We start from the raw sequence: 17,246 nt of genomic DNA, 5'->3' as shown, positions 1-17,246 counted from the left end.
CTGGATAAGCTCCAACAGCTCCATGTCTTTTTTGTGCCGGGGGCCCAAATCTTGGACACAGTACTCTAGATGGGGCATCATGAGGCAAGAGCAGAGCGGGACAATCCCTTCACTCACCATGCAGGCCACCCCTCTTTTAGATGAAGCCCAGAGTCATAAAATGGTTTGGGTTGGGAAGGACCTTTAAGATCATCCAGTTCCATCCCCCGTGCAATAGGCAGAGACATTTCCCACTAGGCCAGGTTGCTCAAAGCCCCATCCAGCCTGGCCTTGAGTGCTTCCAGGGAAGGGGGGGATCTAAAACCTCAGGGGGCAATCTGTTCCAGTGTTTCACCACCCTCACAGTAAAGAATTTCTTCCTAACATTTAGACTAAATCTACCTTCTTCCAGTTTAAAGCCATTTCCCATCATCCCATCACTACATGCCCTTATAAAAAGTCCTTCCCCAGCTTTCCTGTAGGCCCCCTTCAGGTACTGGAAGGCCACTATAAGGTCCCCCCCAGAACCTTCTCTTCTCCCAGCTGAAGGGCCCCAGCTCTCTCAGCCTGTCCTCAAAGGAAAGGTGCTCCAGCTCTCTGATCATCTTTGTGGCCTCCTCTAGACCCACTCCAACAGCTCAGTGTCCTTCTTGTGTTGGAGGCCCCAGAACTGGACACAGTATTCTAGGAGGGGTGTCACAAGAGCAGAGTAGAGGGGCAGAGTCACCTCCTTCGACCTGCTGGCCATGCTTCTCTTGATGCAGCCCAGGATACAGTTGGCCTTCTGGGCTGCAAGCACACATTGCTGGCTCATGTTGAGTCCTTCATCAACAAACACTCCCAAATCCTTCTCCTCAGGGCTGCTCTCAAGCCATTCTCTGCCCAACCTTTATCTGTGCTTGGGATTGCCCCAACCCAGGCGCAAGGACCTTGCACTTGGCGCTGTTGAACTAGCACAGACTGCTGGCTCATGTTGAGCTTTTCATCCATCAGAACTCCCCCAAGTCCTTCTCCACAGGGCTGCTCTCACTGAGTTCTTCTCCCAGTCTCTACTCACATCTGGGATCGGCCCAACCCAGGTGCAGCACCTTACCCTTGGCCTTGTTGAATCTTATTAGGTTGACATGGGCTCTCTTTTCAAATAAGAAAGTTATACACACATCAAAATTTAGCAGAAATGGAATTAATTAACAAAAGTTAGCCATTTGTCCAAGGAGGCTACTGCTAACATCCCTTAGTGTAATGCAGTGTTAGATTTTGAATGACCGTAAGTGGCCATAACTCTCATCCTTTCATGCAAAATATCTGCAAAAGTGATCTGAAATTTGGGTTTTATCTGTCTGATTGCACCTCTATACATGTACAGCACACATATTTCTGCCCAGCTACTTGCTAGGAGTCATAAAAAGGAACATGTGAAGAATAATAAGCAAGAAAAAAAGAAAGGGAATTATCTTCAGAAGTATACATTAACCATTTAAGCACAAAATCAGCACATACTGGAAGATCACTAATTCTGCCAAAAATATTGAACTTCTAAAAATCTGAATGTATATCTTACTAGCATCAAATTGAAAAAAAACTAAATTCAGCATCAGTAAATACAGTTTCTCTAGAAGCATAATTTCAGTATGAGTATTGACAAACAAAATAAACCGCAATAGTAATTCAGCTGTTATTTCACACCACTACCATAATCAGTGACGTCTGAATAAGGAAGCTGTTATACGGGCATCAAACTATACAGAAAATCAGTCACAGCAGACAAAAGATGTCAATCAAATGGAAATTTTCTCTACAATAAGCTTTCCAGAGAGGCCAGGCACATACCCAAGGTTCCTGAGATATTCCTAACTTGTATGAGTCCTTTACATGACTGCTCAAAAACTGATTTAGGCTTTATCAGATTGTAGACTGTTCAAATAAATAGAAGTGTTCCTACAGGACTCTTCATTAACAAAATAATAATAATAATATTTGTGATTCAGCCAAACAGTCTGTTACAGATCAAAGCCAGGTCATATCAACATAGCATTCAATCCGTATCTTGATCTGAATGGTGACCAACAGCAAAAAAATGTGCAAGATCTCTATATGGGATAATAGGTAGTGACATGAAAAAAGCAGAGGCCTTGGGTGACCAACAAAAGAAGCAAAGAGAGAGAATACATAGGAAGATTAGAATGAAGTAGATAATGAGAAGAAAACAGCAAGCTGGAATCAGCAAATAAATAAAAGAAAACAAACAAGTCAGATTCTAGGTCATTAAAGGCAGCAGAAGGAACTAAGTGACTTTTGGACAAAAAAAGATAATCAGAGAGTTCCCACTGCCAAGAGCTTGGCATAGACCTGAACATCAGCTTCATTTTCAACGGAATGAAAACATGCACATTGGAACATCAGGGATTCCAAACTCAAGTTCTTGAACATGAATGTACAATTTTACCTCACACTGCACGACTGCTGTGTGAATTATTGGGTCAAATCTTCCAAGAATTTCAGCAGTCCAATTAGATTTCACATACAGAAGTTAAGTTTCTACTCTCAGCTTTACATATTTTCTGGGACTGCTGCCTTTTTGAAATGTCTTTTCAGTCTGACTTTCACCTTTGCTTTTCCTTCCTGAGGTACAACATGTGCCTCAATAATCAGATTGTTTCTGCTTCACTTATATTTTGTTCTGAGTAAGTATTCCCTTACAGAGGCCTTACACAGCCTGCACTCTGTAGGCTGAGCATTCTTAAAGCATGCAGGTCATAAGAATGTGCTTGTTCAATGCTTGGGTACCCAAGCCTATCGGGATGATTTATTTACACAGTTTATGTCATGATTCTCCTACCTCTCCCAAGGCCACTGAGAAGCATGTTGCACACTTGATGTATTGACTGGGACAACTGTTTCAAGCTTCCATCTTTCCAGCAGGGCTTCTGAAGATGAACATGGCAGTTGTGAAGCCTTGGGAAGTTAAGCCTAGCTCTTAACAAAAAGAAGATTCAATTTTCATCTCTCAGGTAGTTTGCCCAAAACACAACTTATCACAGTAAGCCAAACAACAGTAGCAACCAACAGCAGCTGAAGTCACTGGGGTTTTCTTTGGGCAAAATTGCTGAACAACTTGTTCTTGGCATCTAGTAGCCATATTTCCTTATCTAGAAGCTGATAATACACTTCCATTATTGAAGACAGATCTTTAAAACTTACTGTGCACATGGCTCTGTCCTGTTGTCATACGTTATTTCCCAACCAATCTTGTGAATCCATTTATGTAAACATTTCCCTGTTTCCCTTGCTAACATTCTCCCAGCAGTAGCTGATCAGGAAAAAAAGAGAGCTGCCACTGATGGAAGAGGTGCAATGAACGTGTACCCCTCATTAGATGAACTAAACCTGCAGAACACCACTGCATAATCTAGGACTAGATGACTTAAAAGCAAAAGATACATCCAAGTATTCTTTTGTGGGAGAAACTTTCACCCTAAGTATTAAATGGTAGTAAATAATCTAGAAGAAAACAAACAGTTACAACTGACGTTTTGAAAAAAAGTAATATCAATATGAAGGCTGTTTCCCTAATTTTGACAAGACTTACTTTATTCTTCAAGTTTCCCAGAATATCATGTACAAATTTAGTTACAAGTACCCTGAAATGTAAATTCCATGGCTTTTTTTTTTTAGATAAAAAAAGAGGGAGAACAATTAGAAAACCTATTAGAAACAAGGCACGCTGAGGTCAATGTCTTTTTCAGGCCTTTACATGAAGACTTTCATATGAAGGAAAACAAAATTTCTTTACAAGACAGATTAGATACTGCCTTGCCATATGCGTCCTGTTCCATACCAAACACCTTGCTAATGTTTAAATCCTAACTCTGGAATTCAGACTACAAGAGTACTACTATAGGAATGATGGACTGTGTTGTCTCGAAACACCTTTCAGTAATATTCATGAATTAAGACAAAGCATGCACTCCATATAAGACACAGCCCTGATGTAACAACTCTCTTGCCTTTCCAGTCTACAACAGGAGGTGGGAAACATGCACCTTGGTTCTCTACACAAGGAATAACATAATCATATGTCAGAATTACAAAATAAAGATTATACAGTCTTTATTGGCATACAATCTTCAGATGTTTTACAAAACATTAAGTTGGGGAAGGCAACATTGCACATTCAGAAAAAAACAGCCATTTCTGACATTAACAAAACACTTATCTAAAATTCTGAAGTTACTGTTTCACTTGTCTCTTTCCAACTCAAGGAAAAGAAAAAGCATTTAACTTTTAGAAATGAGTCTGTCTTGACACTTCTGGTACTACGTATGTTCTGCTTTTCTAGCAACGCTCTACGAAAGACAAGAGTTCACAAATGTAAACCCAAACTTCCATGCTACTACTAGTATAATGTTGGTTCTTCCCAAGGTTATGGTCAGTCTCTGTTCCCACCCATAAAACAGAGGTCATTCATATCTATACATATTTGCTTAGTTTCATGATTACAGAATGTCCTAATGCTGCAAATAAAAATGCCCTACATAAGTACACCATACTGTCATTAACAGATAATTTTAACTCTAGCATGTCTTACACATCAGAAAGGCAACTCTGTACATATCTAAGAGCTAAGTGCTACATCACTTAGTGTTTAGGATAAAATCATGTATACACAATGAATACCATTTTAATTCTCAAACCATAAAAACAGCATTGGGAATTTTCAAAGCACGAGATGTTTTTCCCTTCCAAAAAAAAAAATTTACAATCTCTCCAAAGAACACATTTCATCGAAAACCAATAAAACTGCCAAATAAAAGCCAACAAATCATCCAAAAGCTAAACAGAGCAATTTTCTTTAGAAAAGTCATAGATTTTCCAGGGATCTTCCAGCCTTTGCAAGACACATTAGCTTAACACCAGGGACTAGCAAATGAAGAGCAGAAAGACAATTTTATCTCCAGTGAAGCTTCAAAGCGATTAGTATTTAGCATCCATGTAGTACCCATTTCTAACCTGCACATGAAATCACAACAGCTCTCTAATTTGTTGTTACTCAAAATCACATCCTGTCCTGACACTCCCTACATAGCTCAGCATCCATGATTCACCAGCAACATTTACCCACAGGATATGTTTGGGGTGATACCTGATTGGAGTGTTGTCATCTGCATTTCTGGTTCCAGAAGTGTCATGTTGATCCTCAACTGTTTTCTGAACAGGTACAATCCCTTAGAGACCTCTCTTTATATACACACAGATAAAGATATATATACAAAAAAAAAAAAAGAAAAATCCACAAAGAATCTATCAACTTTAAACTTGTTCACAACTTGCAAGAAATTCTTATCCTCATATGATGAAAACTGTGTCTACTGAGAAAAGTCAGTCTTTCAACATGTAGTTCTCTGCTTACTCACTACAGGCAAGTTGGAACAGCCTAGAATCAAATTACAGCTAGAAGAAAAATGAATACTCAAAGGGGAACACAAGATGTGTAGTTTGCAGAAGTAAGGTCCGCCCCTTGGTGCTCTGTAAGTGAAAAGAAGGGGGGAGGAAGGAGTCCAAGATATAAGAACTGGCAGTTTTTTCCCCCTTTAAAAGGGAACGATGACGTCTCAAGTAGACTTTCAATCCCCTAAGGGACTCTGTTGATGAGGCAACTTCATTCCAAGGACAAGGAGACCCACTGTTAACATAAACATGCAGAGATCCTCAGCTTAGAAACAGCGCGGCCAAAAACTCATACATCCTGCTGACAGATCAATCACTTTTGGTCAACCTTCATCTGTCATTTTTCTCACTAACTGCATTGTTTCTCTGTCCCTATCAAAAGCACACTAAACCTGAACTGCTGTAACAAGGGATTCGAACTTCTGTCAAATAAGCGGCAGTGTCGGTTTCCTAAAAACAAAACAAACAAGCAAAACAAAGAAACAAAAATATCCTCTCTCATACTTTTCCCATCATTATGGCTTACAGCCTCTATCCAACCTGGCTTAATTTTTTTAACCTGTAGACATTTCCCACCTTCAGATGATTTGTTTCAAAAGATTTGGGGTAGCAGACAAAACTTTTGTAGTTAAATATTTCTCGAGACTAAAACCTAAAAATAGAATTAAGCCTTTCCTCACTAGACAATTCTAGCTTCCAACAGAAAGTAAATTCAATTTCAGTCTCTAAAGAGTCTCAAAGTAATTTGCCCAAAAGATAGTTTAATTATCTCAACAAACTAATTCCAACACTACTGTCCCCAGAGCAGCTTTTCCTTATTCCCCATCATTCTCAAGGCTCCCCATCACTTCTCATTAGGTCATCTGCCCGTAAGTAACTGCATATATTTGCACCAAGCCAAAAAATACATTAATCCCTGCATAAAATATATAAACCAATTTTGAGATTTAAAATCCTTTTGAGCATGTAGATTCCCTGGTCTTCCACAACTGCATTCATGAAAGTGAGGAATGGGGTACGCAAAGCTGCTTTCGCACTGTTTGCCGACCCCTCCGATCTTAAGCAACCTGAGGGATTCTCTCATACTTGGATGCAAGAACTTCCCCAGCAGTTGCTTGACAGCTGTGAGAAGAGCGGTGCAGGTTTTAGCAACACGTCTTTCTTCCCCCACACAAAGACATCTGGGGCTTCAAAGGAGGCTGCAGCAACTCATCTGGTGACTTTAACCGCTACAGGAAAATCCCTTGCAGTGATGATATTACAGTATTAATCTGATTTCCACACACCTCACATCAATAGCGTGTTGTAAGAGGAAAAAAAAAAATCAGCTCATTTGGGCTTGCCATAGTCAAACACCACATACGCAGTTCTAGATTCACAGTTTTAGATTTCACTGTGGATACACTGCAGGCCTAAATGTTAATTCTAGCTGTGCAATCCTTATGGAAAGGAGTTGCAGTGCCAAACTGTATCCTGAGAATTTAAAGACACTCATTACCAAAATAAGTCACTTGAACATCCATTGTGAATATCCGTAGTCATCATACCGAAAGGTAATTACCAATGAGGGAATGGACTGTCCCACTCTATATGCACTAGCGTGGCCTCACCTTGAACGCTGGATGCAGGTTTGAGTACCACACTATAAAGACATAAAACTATTAGAGGGCATCCAAAGGAGGGCTACAGAGATGATGACAGACCTGGAGGGCAAGATGTATGAGGTGTGGCTGATGTTCCTTGGTTTGTTAAGCCCAGAGGAGACTGAGAGGATGCCTCTCTAGTGACAGCGACAGGATCATAGAATGGCCTGGGTTGAAAAGGACCTCAAAGATCATCTAGTTTCAACCCCCTGCTGTGGGCAGGGTCGCCAGCCACTAGACCAGGCTGCCCACAGCCACATCCAGCCTGGCCTTGAATGCCTCCAGGGATGGGGAATCCACAACCTCCTTGGGCAACCTGTTCCAGTGCATCACCACCCTCTGAGTGAAAAAATTCCTCCTAGTATCTAACCTAGATCTCCCCTGTCTCAGTTTAAAACCATTCCCCGTTGTCCTATCACTATCCACCCATGTAAACAGTTGTTCCCCCTCCAGTTTATACGCTCCCTTCAAGGATTGGAAGGCCACAATGAGGTCTCCCCAGAGCCTTCTCTTCTCCAAGCTAAACAGGCCCAGTTTCCTCAACCTTTCTTCACAGGAGAGGTGCTCCAGCCCTCTGATCATCTTAGTGGCCCTCCTCTGAACTCATTCCAAGAGCTCTGCATCCTTCTTGTACTGGGGGCCCCAGGTCTGAACGCAGTACTCCGATGAGGCCTCACAAGAGCTGAGTAGAGGGGGACTATCACCTCCCTCTCCCTGCTGGCCACTCCTCTTTTAATGCAGCCCAGAACATAGTTGGCCTTCCTGGCTGCAAGTGCACACTGCTGGCTCATGTCCAACTTCTCATCCACCAGGATCCGAGGGAACGGCATGGAGCTGAGTCAGGGAGGGACAGATTGAGTGTTAGGAAAAGGTTCTTCACCAGACCATGGTTGGGCACTGCAACAGCCTCCCCAGGGCAGCAGTCACAGTACTGAATTTGTCAGTTCAAGAGGCATTAGGACAATGCTCTCAGATGTGCAGACTCGTTTTTGGGTGGTACTGTGTGGAACCAGGAGTTGGACTCCATGATCCTTACGGGTCCCTTACATCTAAGGTTATTCTGCAATTCTATGATGTTCAGCAGAATACATACTTATTTTTGGTGGTTATGGAGATGAAGACTTATTTTGGTGATGTGTGGAGAACAGTGTGAAGAAAGGGTAAAGCAACTCTTCCCGGCAGTGCCCAGGATCATCACTTGGCTCCGTGAAGAACAGACACACACACACCATCAGTGACTATGGACAAACAGAATAAATTTATGACATTAACCATCACAAACCAGAATAACATTGCTGTACAGAAAGAAGGAGACATTCAGAATTGGTGCAAAAAGCAGACATTTTAGAAGTCCGAGAAAAAATAACGTGTGACAAACATCTACTAAGGGGTACGTATGTCCTATCATCTTTGAAGTGCAGCTAACTCATCTCAGATTGCATCATATTCACGCCCTATTGAAAACTAGGAGCCTTCCTGGCCGCAGAGCAGCCCTGGCATTGACCTGGAACCTCCAGCTCCATTACTGCAGTACAAAGCACAGCAGCAAAGTTACATAGGTAATTTCATATGCATAGTATTAGCAGAATGCCAGTTTTTTTTAATATTCAACATAGAGGTAATGAGTGCTGCTGTAAGCCCACATGAAAGGATGTTGCTAATTTGACTGGCAAGGAAGATGAAGATTGCCCCACCTCATGTCTTCTACCCAAGATTTCACCATTACACGTTGTGGTAGCGCACTGATTGCAGAGGAGAGCTGCAGTGTGCAGAAGTGGCTGATAGTATCCTAATAGAAATGAATTATAGAAAACTTGGAGCTTTTCGTAAGGAAAGCCACATGTTACAGAAACAGGCTATTAGCAAAGATGAGATTCAATTTGCCAAGAACCATCAGCAAGTGACTACTGTGAAAGGATGAGAACCTTTCTTGCATGAAGCAGCCGCTCATGCTTTAAGTAGAACAGAGTCCTGCAGAACGGCATCCTCCCTTTAGAAAACCAGACTTCCTTTCAGTAGTACCCTTAAAACAGCAAAAAGAGACCTTACTTACATAAACAAAACAACTGCCTAGATCTGGGTCTGACATGCTTAGTGAACAGTTCAAATTCATCCAAAATAAGTTTTTATTAAATAGCTACCAAATGCTATGTGTACGTGATCACCCAGTAGGCCTTAACCTTGAAAAATCAAAGACAAACTGGAATAAGAAAGGAACTGAAAAGGAAAAGCATAGGAGAGAGGGATATTATACACCAGTGACTGGGGAAGGGCATTACAATCATGTCAACTTAATCAGGAACTAACAAAAACTGCGTTGAGAGCTAACTTGCTAAAGCCACCACATTAAAGCTGCCTTTGGCATTACTCCCTCCAGATCAACTATTCCCCCACTGCTATTTAAAAGTTTGTTTGTTTTAAATATTTCAAGAGATTACCACTTCTCAGTTGCTTAGTAGCTCCCACCAGTAATAGGCCAGTCATTTCCATCATGCTCTGACTCTCATAGCTCTATCAGAGATTTTCAGACAGCATACTAAATTTATAGTCTCCTGAGACACAGTCTCTTAGCGCAAATCCATCCAAGACAGACTGCTTGTTTTTATTCTAACAACCATTCCTCTTACTCACACAAAAGAGAAAACAGGCAGCCTCCCTGGAATGTGTGTGAAGGACAGATCAGAGAGAGCTGTACATTTCCTGCCTCGGTCCCTTTGTTACAATACAGACTAAAGAATCTTCCTCGTATGTAAATTGATGAGGCAGAAATCATCACTTGGTAATTAAATGCAACTTTGAGTCACATTATTCCAGAAATCCTCCACACTGAGAAAAGGATTTCAGAATGATTCCATCTGTAAAACACTCCTTTCACAGGAACAAAATACAACCCTTGTTGATAAGCACACATGCTTACCTTCAAGTCATAGCAAGCACTTTTTAAAAGGATCACTTACGTCATGATTTTAAGATAATCTTTTTTTTTTTTTTCCTTCATGTAACAGTTGCAAGACTACAGCTATAAAATTTGCAAAAACATCCTGAGTTTCATCTGGAATGATTTTCTGAATCTGCCTGTGTTCAATATGACAATCCAGGATGGGAAAGGGCAAGAGGAAGGAGACTGGAACTCATAAACTAACAAAAGAATTACAGCAGCAATCACCCACAGAATTCCTTGCAATAAAACCAGGTGCCCTGATACTTCCATATTTCAACAGTAAAAGGAGTAGGCACTAAATCAGCTCCTTAGAATCATTAAAAAAAGTTCCACACTGCAATTTGTAAGCGGATATAATCTCCAGCAGCTTCTGTGGCAACAATTAATCGCATGCTTCGCACAGCACTCGGTCTTCGCTGTAAAGGGAGCACCTTCTGATACCTAAAGCACATGCCTGCTATGTGACTTCAAGTCATACTGAAATTCCATGCATTCCAGCCAGCCTCCATCCCCCAGCCCATAAGGTGCTTGGGTGAAGGCAAGCATCTCAGATTAAGTAAACCCCAAAGAACCGACAAGTCAGTACAAGTTTTGTCCAAACTCGTAATCAAAATGCAACAGGTCATTTGAAAGAATGTTACCTGACCTTAAACAAGCCAGCAGTGAGAAGCACCAGGACAGCGGCAGACTTCTAACACAAAGCTTTTCATGAGGTAAATCTGAATTCATCTGGGGAAAATGGGGGCCAATAAACTAGGGGAGTAAACAATTGAAATGAAAGCTAAATAGATAGATGATCTTGATTAAAAAATGATCAATCTGCGCAAGATTAAATATTTATAGTCTGTTTTTTCCTTTTTTTTTTTTGTAACCACATTTATCAGGACCCTTACTCTCAGCCTAGCCCTAAGGGTCTGGAAAAGTCATCTTGGCATTTTACTGCACGTAACTGAAAAAAAAAACAACAAGATTCTTAACAGCTTCAGATAACTGTAATGACCTTTTTTGGCTTGTGTAAGGAGAATGAGTCAGTCGCTGCTAATCTCTCAGTTTAAGAAAGTAGTGGGATCAAGGCCTTGACGAACATGGGTAAAAAAAAGGGGAAGAAACTGAATGTGAATTTCAGGTAAAAAATTCACTGTGAAACAAAAATTAAATGACTACACCTTAAATGATTCATTAAGCTTAATGTCCGATTAGTACCTCGTAAAAGTGTCAAAATATTTTATGAACGCCTTACCGCATATAGCTACCTTCCATTAAAGTGACAAAAATGTTTCTTATCTATTCATTATGTTCCAGTACTTCACACATACCCTTACTAACTTTTGTCTCATTTTAATTTGGTGTAATTTAATAACCACTACCCAGTCAAGATTTTTAAAGCCTTTATAGCCACCCACCTAAGGACCTACAAGGATAAGGCATAGCTGTGGTAACAGAAGAATATGAAGTGGAGCTTGGGTCTGAAAAAGAAACAAAACAAAAACAAATAAGAAAACACAAAGAAAGTCTGGTGCTGCTCTCCAGCTCTGTTCAAGCAGAGAAAAAGGAATTTACTGTCCTAGGGCACACGGCAGCATGTGTATACAGGACTGCACTCCCAGTTCTCCCATGGGATATACAATCCATGATGCTTTACATGCCAAAGAATTTTCTATTTTACCTCAGCTAATCGTTTACATTCCAGAATCATTGCCTGAAGTAACAAATTCAGTGCATAGGCACATATCGTTTTTCTACAGGTATCCACAGATAAGAAAAGCTTTCTGTAAGCGGGCTGCCTAAAGGGTTAACCTGTAAGAGCAGTTCAGCCTTAGTTCCTTCAGCTGTGAGTCAGCAATGCCTGTCTAGAACTGCGACCAGGAGACCCTTTGACACAGATAGGCAGCTTCCAGCAAGTCCCGGGTTTTACCATCTCCTCCCTTCCCACCACCTCTCATCTTGAATCTTCCTCATACTTGGGATTTGGCAAATTGTCACAGAAGCAGCCTCACAGCACAAGACAGGCTTCTATGACCATTAAGGATCGCTCAAATGTTTAGGCAGATTGCCATCTAAACTAGCAGATCGTCTCTAAAGGTTGTTGAAAGTGTTTGAAGCCAACAGCACAGCAACAAAGATACCTCATAAAATTTTTTTCTTAAAAAAAGCTCAATAGCTTTCAATGAGCATGCAACTTTTTCCCCAAGATAACTGAAAAGTTCCCATTTAGGAGAACTAGTTTATCAAGCAAAACACATCAGCTATGTTTCTCAACAACTCACTAAGCCAAGTCTCCTTTTATGTTGTGACAAGTTTGCAGATAACCCCATTTCAACAGCATTTTTCAGTCCCATGGAACTTGAACAAATGTACACACAAACAGCACATAACGTATCACAGCCTGGTAGAAAAGTACACTGCATGCATCTGAAGATAAGGTCAGGTAGTCTGCAGTGGGGACTTTGGACTTCATGCCTTGTCTGAAAAGCTGCACCTCTAGCAGTGTAATTCCTGCTATTGCGCTGAGCACTGATAGAGAGCCAGCCCTGAAGGGACCCACCTCATGAGTCACTTCCGGGAATATCCTCATTTTCTTTGGCAAAAGATATGTACAGAGGTGCTCCATTTCAAATATATATATATTTTTTAACCCAGCTGTATTTTGCCTATTCCAGTCAAGTAGGTTGGCAGCCCACAATGACACACCTTCAAGGTTGAGCCCATAAGGATTACATTTTGATAGAGGCAAAGAAAAATCATCGACTTCTTTAAAATATTCGCAAGATACCATTTTTTTTAAACCATCCAAACTACTAGATTGTATATGGCCTTTATCTTTTCGATAACAGAATACCCTTTTCTCTAACCATAACAAATGCTGTTTTGTCCTGGCTTTATCTATTCAAAGTGCTGCTACAAGGTTCCTTTTCCTAACTAGGTACTCCTATCAGTCCTCAATACTAGCATCCCCTTAATTTGTGATATCAAGAATAACTGCTTGTTCTCCGTCCCAGATCCTTTATCGTGTCTCCTTCACTATGAGGAATCCTACCTCCAGTAAATTCACAGTCACATTCAGTTGGCTAGCTGTTAGGCTTTGGAAGCAAAGAATCATTTGCTTTTCCCTTGCTGCCTTCCAGCCCTCTACCACACTCAGAACAGCTTTCTTTAAATTTAATTAGAAATATCTCCTTGCCACCATAACTATAAAATACCCAAGTCTATCACTAGTTGGGATGTGCTGAGATCAGAGTCTACCACGATGACTCATACTCTGTTTTTCCTTTATTTTCCACCACCACCCTTCGTCCTCATCTGCTGTCCTTTACCTTATACTTTGAAGTCTGTGAACATTAATGATTATTAGCTTTTTTTTCTGCACTTGCAATTTCTAGCTTCTCCATTTTTAAGGCCTTGGAAAGTGACCACAATCACAGAACAATGGCACAATGTATATGAACGAGGAAATTTTTGTAGTCCTTCTAGAAACAATATCTTGGCTTGAAATTAATTAATTCTTCCAACCAGCAAAACACTAACACACTTTTCAGAGAAGGGCATGCTCAATTTCTGAAGCTAAGGAACCAAGTGCGTCAAGTGTGGTATCCCTCCAATCTAAACTACTTTTCTAAAGTGCACATATTCCACATCACTTTATCATAAACATTAAGTACTGACTATAAAGCCACTCCAAAACTCCACAGCGTTTCCAATACACTGTGATGTGCAGCTCTGTACAATGCATGTAACACGCCATATAATGCCTAACACAAGGCATCCAGAAGTCTCTGGCATCTTGTGTGTATAGTTGATCACAAGCAGTTCACACTACAACAGTTACGTACAAAGCCCTTCGTATTGCCAAGAGCCACCAACACATAACCCAGGGGGTGAAGTAAAGGGAGATGATCAAGAGGAATTCACAAACAGAAGCCACTCGTTATCAAATGGTTTCACCAGTTTTACCAGGATGCGGCTGAATACACAGAATTTTCATGGCAGCCTGGTAATCCTGAACTTCACATAGTTCATGTCCTGGAAATGGAAACTTTGGTCACCCAGTGACCCCACATTTTGTCAAACCATTGTCAGTCAGCAAACAGTTAGAGGGATTCCTTTGTTTGCTGTCCATGCTGTTCAACCACAACTTGAGAAACACGCTGGTCGTTCTCACTCTAGGACTTAGAAGGCCTAACTAGGATATTGCACTGTTAACTCAAGGTCTTGTCCCTCCTTCTAACAAGTGTGACAGAACTTTTCAGATGCTTGCAGTGAGAAAGATTGCTCACCCTCAGTAACGTACAAATCAAGGTGACCAAGAAAAATTTACAGATCCTTGAAGGCTCTAGGCTGAGGATGAGCTAATACTTCCTTTGATTCTCTCTTGGCCTTGCACAACTTTTAGTCACCACAAAACACATGGAAGTTGTTTCTAGTATTTATCTAATACAATCATCTAACTGCATTTATCGATAGAGTTGTCTGGAACTTCCACAGCCAGTAACATCAAGCCCTCCCACTTAACAATGGGAATTGTTTTGTCAACACTAGATCACTAGTTCTTCATTCAAATAAAATGCTTTAAGAAGCAGCACTGCCATCTAAACATGTGCCAAATCAACACCACGGTGCTCCCTGTGAGCCGGCCAATGGAGTTCACCGTACCACTTACCATTTTTCCTTTCACTGAGCGGAGGAAGGTTGGGGTTTCGGCCATGATGGAGGCTGAGGGTCAGCTCGGGCTGCAAGGAGAGCTCCTGCAGCTCATTGGCAACAGCTTCGCTCTGAGGGCTGGGGGCCGCCGAAAGGGACACCAACACCGGCTCATCGTCATTTTCGCCAGCCCCTCCTCCGTCCAGCCCATTTCCAGCAATGACGGAAGGGGGCAGGCACACCACACCGGAGAAATCCACTTTGGCTTTCGTGATGGCAACCTGCAAGACAAATCACAACGTAAATCTCATGGCAGAGTCCCAACCCAAACCTCCAGTTCATTGCGGCACTTCCACGCTCTCGAGAAACGGGGTCTTTAGCAGAGCGCATGTGTCATCATTCTCAACTGAAACACGTCCAATAACTGAAACCTGCAAAACACATCAGTTTATAAACTTGCTTTTGCCTCCAACAGGGTCACCACAGAGACTATGGATGAAAACTACAGGTTATCATCATTCTCTTAAAAATTTAAGAGAATAAGATCTCAGCTGTTGTTACTTTAGGAACCAAATCTTGGCAAGACTAGAACTGTAGAGCAACATGGACTGCGTTGGTCACCATACTCCAGCTCCCAGTGAAGTTAGCCTATTTAGAAACTTAATGAACTCTTGATGACTCTCCTTTTGTATCAACAATGGTGTTTTAACAGGACAACTGTCAATATGAAATCCAGCCAGGCAAAATAACGCTTCAAAATAGACCTGGAAGGACAGCTGAATACAACAAATGAGGATTTTCAAATAATATCACTTGTATTTCAAAAAATAATTCTCTTACCCTGTTCTCTCCTCTCTTTTCACTACCAGTGAAAAATGAATGCAACAAAAATATTCTGCATGAAGTATACAGAAAAGTTTTCCTGCCTGAAACCTCAGCCACAGTAACTGAATTGTGCAATATATAAGGGGGTTTAAATGATTAAACTAACACGCAGGGTTTTTTTGTATTTCCATAGTTCTTTAAAGAAGTATTTAAAAGCCACCACTATGTTAAAATTCGTTTATGTTCACTCATTTAAACAGAAACAAACCAGCTGGAAGTCTCCAACGGAATGGTTACTGTGTTAAAGTCTAAACAGTAACAGAGAGCATAAGTATACAAGGGCAATCATATTTGGATTTGATTAATGAAGGTGAAAGGTTCTTGCTTCTTAGTACACTGCTGCTCTGAAGCCTAGCACTACCACAATCATGCAAAGTTTTTCCAGAGGTTAACCTTCAGCTTCAAGATGGAGGCAGAGCTAGCTGCAAAGAAGCAAAGTAAAAAACATCTGGACAATCTTCCAGAAACCGCTCACAAAGTACAAACTTGGAGCAATATCTTTAACAATACATTTTTTTTTAATTAAGAATTCCCCCACTTAATGCTCACGGTTAACATGAATGTGTGTGACAACATTCAACACGTTAATTGCTCTTAAAGTAGTAGGAAATACTCATTTCCCCTGCTTCCATTTCAGCTTTGTACTTCATTTGTTAGCAACGTTTGCTCTGTAACGCGCAGAACAGAGTTTTAAGTGGCAGTACATTTGTCTCAAAAGCTTGTTCAGTATACATGGGGTGTAACAGTAAGAATTACTGGTAATGAATACACGCTATTTCATTCCTCTTGTCAGACGTTCATTCCCAGGACCCGATGTCATGATCTGAGGGGAAGCAGGGAAAAAGCAGGGTGGAGGGAAAAAAGAAAATAACAGAAACCACTAACCGAAGCTGGTGCTTGTTATAACAAAACAAATGAGACCGAGCCAAAGCTTACTGCTGTATGAAGTATTCGCATTTCTTCAGTTACAGTTTGGCGAGAACGTGCCTGCCTCCCTCTTGATATGTTTCCTGTCCAAAGCAAATAACGCTCACATCCATTTGAGAGCAAATTTTAACGGTAATCTGCAATGAGAAAAAAAATGGGCTTGTGCCCTTCTTCTCTTTGCAATGGATACAGAAAGCCCGGAAACGCACGCCCTTCAGCCACAGACTTGGATTGTTTGGTAAGCTAAAACAATCATTTTAAAGTCTGCAAAGAGCTAAATTGTGCCCAACATAACTGGCCTCAGGCCCTGTCCCTGTAGTGACGGGAGGCCAAGGGGCTAAAAGAAGGAGTCTTATGGGGGCTAACGCCAATTTCTTTTCTCAAAGGAGATGCACTGAAGAAACTTTGTCTAGTACCAAATGGTGGCTAGGTCGGATAATGTAACAGAACAAGTGCAGTCAGGTCTGAATCCACGGACCAGTGACTGACATCTAACACCCACCCAGTAAGGATTAAAATGGCAAGAGGTTTAATTTCCACCCCAGAAAAGTTCCTTCCTCTTCCCACAAGGGAAAAAAAGAATTTGAAATGGCTCAAATACATAGGAACTGCTTCAGCTCGGAAGATAGAAGATGTGCTTAGGAACTCATGGCATACTGGATTTTCTGCTAAATAGGAATTTGTATAAACTAGGAAAATCACATTTCAAACACTATTTTAACAACAGTGATGTAAAACAATCCATTTTCCTAATCTAGTGATATCTTCTTTATGTAAAGGCACAG

The 17,246-nt window shown here is 41.1% G+C and overlaps 1 protein-coding gene across 4 annotated transcripts in view; it reads right to left on the bottom strand.

Moving 5' to 3' along the window:
* MKL1 (megakaryoblastic leukemia (translocation) 1) overlaps positions 1 to 17,246 on the bottom strand; it is a 99,626-nt gene that overhangs the window by 65,988 nt on the left and 16,392 nt on the right. For 2 of the 4 annotated variants that reach the window (XM_021384535.1, XM_021384526.1), the window contains 2 exons: positions 16,471 to 16,598; positions 14,669 to 14,930 (listed from right to left, as the gene is read on the bottom strand). In XM_021384535.1, coding sequence (XP_021240210.1) covers positions 14,669 to 14,930; positions 16,471 to 16,491 — 283 coding nt within the window. In that variant the 5' untranslated portion in view covers positions 16,492 to 16,598. Of the gene's footprint in view, positions 1 to 5,122; positions 5,184 to 14,668; positions 14,931 to 16,470; positions 16,599 to 17,246 lie in introns of those variants that run through there. The other 2 variants (XM_021384518.1, XM_021384549.1) reach the window with 2 other exon arrangements.

This window comes from Numida meleagris, chromosome 1 (assembly GCF_002078875.1).
Source record: "Numida meleagris isolate 19003 breed g44 Domestic line chromosome 1, NumMel1.0, whole genome shotgun sequence".
Lineage (NCBI taxonomy): Eukaryota > Metazoa > Chordata > Aves > Galliformes > Numididae > Numida > Numida meleagris.
Note: the sequence above shows the minus strand (reverse complement) of the source record. Positions and strands in the feature narration are given on the sequence as shown.